This window comes from Cryptomeria japonica, chromosome 2 (assembly GCF_030272615.1).
Source record: "Cryptomeria japonica chromosome 2, Sugi_1.0, whole genome shotgun sequence".
Taxonomy (NCBI): Eukaryota; Viridiplantae; Streptophyta; class Pinopsida; order Cupressales; family Cupressaceae; genus Cryptomeria; species Cryptomeria japonica.
This window is the reverse complement of record NC_081406.1, coordinates 54,618,968-54,626,360: the sequence shown is the minus strand read 5'-3', so window position 1 is coordinate 54,626,360 and position 7,393 is coordinate 54,618,968. Positions and strand designations below refer to the sequence as shown.

General features: G+C 34.3%; 1 protein-coding gene across 1 annotated transcript; it reads left to right on the top strand.

Annotated features, from left to right (window-relative positions):
* The first annotated feature begins 5,062 nt into the window (after positions 1–5,062).
* On the top strand, positions 5,063–5,509 carry LOC131073683 (uncharacterized). Its single transcript, XM_058010186.1, has one exon. It carries the CDS (start codon positions 5,063–5,065, stop codon positions 5,507–5,509), a length of 447 nt encoding a protein of 148 aa, XP_057866169.1.
* The last annotated feature ends 1,884 nt before the right edge of the window (positions 5,510–7,393 follow it).

The window sequence follows — 7,393 nt, the reverse complement described above, 5'->3', positions numbered from 1 at the left end:
TTGAAAGAAGTTTCTTCTTTAGGTACACTATTGTCTTGAAGCTATTCAATTCAAAAGCAGTAAGCTTGCCTATCAATGAATCAATTGTAAATTTATCTTTGTTGACTGACCTCAATTCTTGGATAGTGGATACTCTAATAGCATAAGTAGGCAATAAGGTTCCAAGCATTTTACTTACCACTATGTCTTTTGCAATGGTTCCACCAGCACTTTTGATTCCTCCAACTACTTCTTTTATCCTTTGCCTGTACTGGGTGATGTTCTCACCTTCCATCATCCTCATGTCATCAAACTTGCCTCTTAGGCTTTCTTCTTTATCTTTTTGCACATGCTCATCTCCATCATAAATCAACTTTAACTTTTCCCATAATTCATAAGCGGTTTCTAAACCATAAACATCAGTACACTCATAATCAAAAGGAGTACTTACAATGGCTTCCAATGCTTGAATATTCTCCTGCTACTCTTTGAGCTGATCTACAATCAAAGTACCGATAGGAGGTGTGTACTAATTAACCACATGCTCTGAAAAATGTGGCCCCATACCTTTGATGTAGATCTTCATTCTGTCACTCCAGATTCTATAGTTATCCTTTGTGAACTTAGGACCCTCCTTCTTCATCATCTCGGATCTTTACCTCAAGAGGTTAAGCTTCTGCACAAAGAGGACATAGTGCTCTGATACCAATTGTTATTATGAGGATCCAATTACTACTGAGAGGGGGGGTGAATCAGTAGTAAAACAATTCTACAATACTTCAAAAAACTATACCAATAACAACTCAAACAATCTCACAAGTTGATTTACCAAACCATTCACTCAAGTGTTCATCATTATGAAAACAATGTAAAGATATCAAATGCACACATCAGCAAAGAAACCACTATATGAGCACAAATATTTTTCATGTGGAAACCCAAATGGGAAAAACCACAATGGGAATTAACACCCATAAAATATTTGCACTCTTTTGGAATGCGGTCGATTAAAGGCCTAGCCTAGTTAAGATCTTACAATATGCCCGGTTAAGAGCTGACCCTATTAGTAGTCACTCGATTAAGGGATTTTGCCCTAGCCCTGTTAGCAGTAACATTGTTAGAGGATTTCAAACTCAAGTTAATGAGCCACCCGGTGAATGGATTTACAATATAAGACTTGTTAGGATCTACCTGGTTAAAGGATTTTAGACTATTGTAAATGTTAGGGAACAATAGGGAAAATGATCTAATTACAGTACTTCCTTGCTTGCTAGTATAGTTCCTTTTCAGCACAACTCTACTACACACATGTAAACACTTCAATTTGGTTCAGCAACACCTTCTTCTCAAATCACCGACACAAAAACTCTTCTCCAACTAGCCCTAAATACACTTTTCAGTTAGGTTGGCTACATAACCCTAACTACACTCAAAATACAATGAATTTATATTTAGCACGGAAAAACAATCGGCCAGAATACATTACAGATCATTACAACAAATTTCTAAATAATTTTAACCGTTGAATGATCACCGCACATCACCGCACATCAATTTGATAAGCAATCAAACCCTTATCACATTCTACTAAGCACTTTGTTGTTTCCCAAGAAATTTGATCCTTGTACATGCTCAAACACCATCTTATCATTACACACAAATCCTAACACGTCATCACTAAGTTATGAACATGATAAGATCCACTGCCAAACCTTAAATCGTTATCGGTTAAAGATCCATTACCAGTGTACATTCTTCTTCACACAGTTCACAACAGTCAATCATAACTCAGTCAATACACCGAATCTGCTAATGCATTTTGGAACATAGGTGCATGTTCCTGTCTTCAACACTCCTGTAAAACCGCAACATCTAACTCTTCACCAATCATTTCTACCGGTTACTTGATCATTGCTATTTTCCTATTTACCTTGCTGTCAACCGGTTCCACTACTAATTAGGCTATACCAGTAGGTCTAGATGATTTAGATGACTAAGAAAACATGGTTGCCATCAATGACAACACAAATAAAGTCATCAAACAACTTACAACTATATCATCATCATCTAGCCAACAATCTCCATCAACTTTACCAGTCATCTTCATCTCATCAACATCTCCATATGCCAACAACTTATACAAGAGGAAGTAAGAATAGTGAAATTATAGATGATTGTAATAGAAGAATTTGATATTGAGGATTCTATTTGTAGAGAGAAAAATATTGAAAATAGCTATGCATTGTAGAAGGTATACAAGTCTAAAAAAGGAAAACTAATATAGTTCTCAAGAGTAAGAAGTAACTCGTAGAAAGTAGATAAGTAAGTGATGTATTTTATAGTATACGAAAATGAGTTAGATAGTGATCAATTTTTTTTTTGTAAAATTATAGAGAATAAGAGGGGAAAAAAAGAGAAATTCAAGTTAGGTAATGTACTATGGAATAAGTTGCCTAAAAGGATTTTTGGTAGAGTTGAGATAATGTACAATGAGTATGGGGAAGTTGGAGTATCTTGTAAGGTGATCTTAGATGACCATGAATGGTTAATAAAGATAAATGAATACTTAAAATATGGACAAAAAGTGAAATGAAATAATTAAATATAAAGGAATTTATGATTAGTTAAAAATTTGAAAGGGTAAAAATTTGCGGTTCTAATAGAGAGATGGGAGATTTTATTATAAGTTTATTAGTAATAGACAAGACATAAATGGAAAAGAAAATAATATTTTCTACTAAAAATGAAAATATAAATATAGGTATAGCAAAGATGAAGTTAGGTATACAATCAGTGTGCAAATAAAGGAACTTCATGTAGCAAATGGATAAAAGATCTAATTAGACAGAAGAATGTATGTAGGGATGTAAAAAACATTAGAGATATGATGTTTTGACCAAAGAAGAAGAAGAAGGTAAAAACTTATTTTATGGCGATAAAAGTTGGAGTTATGAGGGTTATATTAATAACATTAAATTGATAATACATAAATAGATGGTGTAGTTAATAGAGTTTTTTTAATATATGAATAATATTGATGGAAAGTTAATAAAGAAAACAATGTTAATATTAGATAAGAGACGAATGACAAAGTGTAAAAAAAAGAGTGAACAATTGAAGCATTAAAATAGATGTACATGTATAAGAAATAAATTATTGTGACATAAATTCAAAATCATGTTGAGAAACAAGGTGAAACTACCACAAAAAAAAACTTTTAGATGTTTATTCAAATTTGAAATTAATCTCTTAATAGTTTATTACCTAATCAAAATATAATGTGGAAGCATATATTATCAATAAGAATAAAATTAACAATCTATATTAACACAGGATATACATGGGGTGAGTCTACAATAATGCATCCCACTTTTCGACCAATGTGAGTCATTGAAATTGTAGACATCCAAAAAGTTCCACTGATTTCCTTAATATTAACTTTTCTATACTTAAATAAATAAATTATTATTTAATTAATTACCTTCACCATTGATCATTTATTTAATTAATAATAGAGCCATCTGATTAACCCACTTGGTAATGTAAATAACATTCCATGGAAGAAACAAGCCAAAATTCAATGAGAGATTCCACAAAACCAGCTGCTAAAGATGGTTGTCAAACAAGCATCACCTGTAATTAGAGATGGGGTGAGCACATCTACCTCCACAATAGTACTAATGATAGCATCATTACCATCATTATCACAACTAAAATTAGGGCATAAATGTTGTTGTTTTTTTTACTCTTGTCATCTCCACTCCAAACTCACTCTATCATAAATCACTATAAAAATATTTACAACATTGGGAGATCTCCAAATGGCTAAATATAGATGTTTTCAATATGAAAATTTGATATCAGGATTCTATATGTAGGGGGAGAAAATATGCATTGCAAAATGTATGGAAGTCTTAAAAAGAAAAACTAATATAATTCCCACAAGTAAGAAGTAACTTTTATAAATTAGCACATATTAGGGAGTAATGTAGTTTGTAGTATACAAAAATGAGTTAGATAGTGATTAATGGAAAATTTATGAGATTATAGAAGATAAGGAAAAGAGAAATTCAAGCAATTTAGATATTTTAATCGTAACCATTTCAACTAGTCATAGATTCTTAATATTTTTAAACTTATATAAAAAGAAATGATATAATTCAAGTTTTATGATAAAAACAATAAATATTTGAAAAAAATTGATATAAAGTATATATTAAATTTTCTTAATAAACACTTCGATTATAAATACATATTAGAAGATATTGCTGGAACTTTGAAAGGAGAACAACATATTGTGGTCAGTTAATTAAAAATCATTATTTTATTTGTGTAGATCATTTGTTGTAGGCATTAACTAGGTAACCCTTCCCCTAAACACTTGATGGAAAAAAAAAAAAGAAGGAAAATCATCGTACGTTATGGGGAGCGCGTGACCTAACCGATTGAACATCACATCACATAGCAGGCAAGTAGCCAAAAAATCTCACCGAAATCCAATGTTACTTGAAAATAGTGTTTTTTTTTTCAATTGACTTGGTCAAGGTGGACTTAAAAGAAATGTTTGTCTACACATTTGCACTAAATACCTACGACCGATGTCTATTTAATATTTAACACCATCCAAAATTTAAGGCATGGAATGGCACTCTCTTCTTTTTCTTATACCAGTTTATTATTCCAAACTGCACATAAATTTGACCATACTAAATGAAGCATAAATACTTTGATGACCTCGTCTAGGCAAAACGCAGAAAAGGCCAAAAAAACAAAGACAGGCCAGAGGATGGCAAGTTTGAATAAATTTGTTTGATATCGAATTAAAGGCTGCAATTTACTTAAATTTGGAAACACCGCGTGGGGAGGGAAAGAGAGAAAGAGACAGCACATCAGTTTTGAAGTCACAGATGGCCATTCTATATAATAATTTACAAAGGGGCAATTGCCCTTTATATACAAGATGATCACGCATACAACCTTCAATACACTTTTTCTTTTCTTCTTCCCTCTTTGCAAATCTCTTGATATCAGCAATTTGATTTCTTATTTCCTTTGGCGAAGAACAAGTCATATATTCATAGCTATGGAGGTTATAAGAGTTGCATCTGTAGTAAAGTCCAATGCCTCGGGCTTGTTGAGCTTGCAGACACAGAAGAGAAAGGTAAGTCTGAGGAAAAAGTATATGGAGAGCTGCATCAAAGCAAAGTATGGAGATTATGACTGCAGCAAAGGGCCCAGCATGGTAGACGCAAATATTTCCGTTCTGAGACCGCGAGTGTATGAGCTCAAGTTGCAGGAAAGCTATCACAGCCCTCCTCAGGAATGGATGGAATGGGAGAAAAATATGCGTTGTGATTATTACTCCACTATTTCTCAAGCAACTGGAATTTTTCAGTCATGTTTAATGAGTACTAGGCCCACCATTGCTTTGGCTACTTTGAGTTTTCTTTTAATAGGCATGGGCACCTCACTCACTGTTGATTTTCTTATGGCGTGGAGTAATGTGGATGTGTTTCTCCACAGTTTATGAAATTGGGTTTCTTTTTGTACATGAGGTTATGAACTCTGGGGAACCAGATGTCTTATTATTTGGACTTGTGTATACTAAAAGCTTGCAAAGAGCTTGCAATTAGCTCTCCATTAGAATTTTTTAACACACCATATAATTGGCCAGAGTTTTGGTAAGAAGTTTGTATCATGAACATTTGTTAAATCAATTTGTATGTTTGTAAAACCAACTGGTTTGGAAATATATTACAGTTTTAAGTGAATTTCAAACTTAATTGTGACGTAAGTTTGATTCCAAAATGTCGAGTGCTTTGCAAACCATGTTGTACAGGAGCAGTTATTTGGGGAATTGTATTTACAAGAGAAAAAGATGAAGGGAAAGGGCTGTTGAACAAGACACGTGTCCGTATTAAATGATCCTTGAAAAGAGGATCAACCGTCCAAGGATTCTGTTCATTACACCTGCTCAAGAACAATTAATAATATTAAAGATTCTGGAGTAAGGAAATGCATTTAAATAAATTTGTTAGACCTCGAGCCGTCCCGAACAAATGATCAAGAGCCACTGGCTCGGGCCATACTCTTTGAAAACTGCAATGTGTGATAAACGTGGGTCGATATTTCAAATTTGTTTCTAATCATTACTTCCCGTCCCATTTGAAAAGCAATGGGCCCCAGAGTGTCGATATTTCAAATTTGTTTATGATCATTACTTCCCGCTTGAAAAGCAATGGGCCCCATTGCATCAACATTGGATGAGATGAGGAAAACGGAGCTGAAGGTGCTCCCAGGTAAACCACTTTCTTTGTTGAGCAATCTACCCTGCTAGAACCACTTTGTATAGATAGATCTACTGTTGTTTGAGGGTTTTCACCATGGTGTCCACAATTTGATCACATTGCAATGGAGAAGTTGCATCTGGATTTAATTTTGTAATGGAAATTGTTTCTGCCACATCTGCAACATCTAATAGTGGGGGAAAATATGGCTTCAAGAGTTCCACATTGAAGTCTAGATGAAGACCCAGAAAGGAGGGTGAATTGAGCTTAAAAGCATTATCACCAACTTGCTTGATGATTGTGTATGACCCATAACGCAGAGGACGAAGCTTCTATTGGCACCCTGCAATCGTTCCTTCTGGATATGCAACCACACCTTGTCTCCAACTTGAAAATTATGGAGAGTATGATGCTCATCATGTCTCTCCTTATATTTCTTATTGGTATGCTCCAAGATATCATGAACTTGTTGTTGCAAATGATGAATTCTATCAAAGAAACTGTGTTGCCTTATCTTCCTCCTTATCAACACGTGGAACCAAATCAGGTTGAATAAGTGGTATGGCAACATCCATGGGTGCAAGTGGTTGATAACCAAGACAAACCTCAAATGGATTGTGACCAGTCGAACTGTGAATTGCTCTGTTGTAGCTATGTTGAACATATGGAAGACTTTCATCCCATGTGCGGGGATGTTTTGAGTGATACATGCATAGGATGTGAATGATCATCCAATTCACTACCTCTGTTTGGCCATCTGTTTGAGGATGGAAAGCAGTAGACTTTGTTAATTTTGTGTCCATCTTCTCCCATAATATAGACCAGAACTTACTAAGAAACCTGTTGTCCCTATTTGAAATAATGGTATTCGACAGACCAAAATGAACCCAAACGTGTTCAAAGAAAAGCTTTTCAATGTCCTCTGCAGAAATTATCTTTTTACAAGCCACTATTACTGCCATTTTTGAGAACCTATATACCACAACATACACACAATCATGGCCTATTTTGGTGGTAGGAAGACCAGACATGAAGTCCATAGAAACTGAATGCCAAGGTTTTTCAGGAACAGGAAGTGGCGAATATAGTCCAAGTTTACAATTAGCAGGCTTAGCAATAGCACATGC

What these genes read in the sequence shown, in the direction of transcription:
- LOC131073683 (XM_058010186.1), top strand. Translation starts at nt 5,063, where the DNA reads ATGGAGGTTATAAGAGTTGCATCTGTAGTAAAGTCCAATGCCTCGGGC.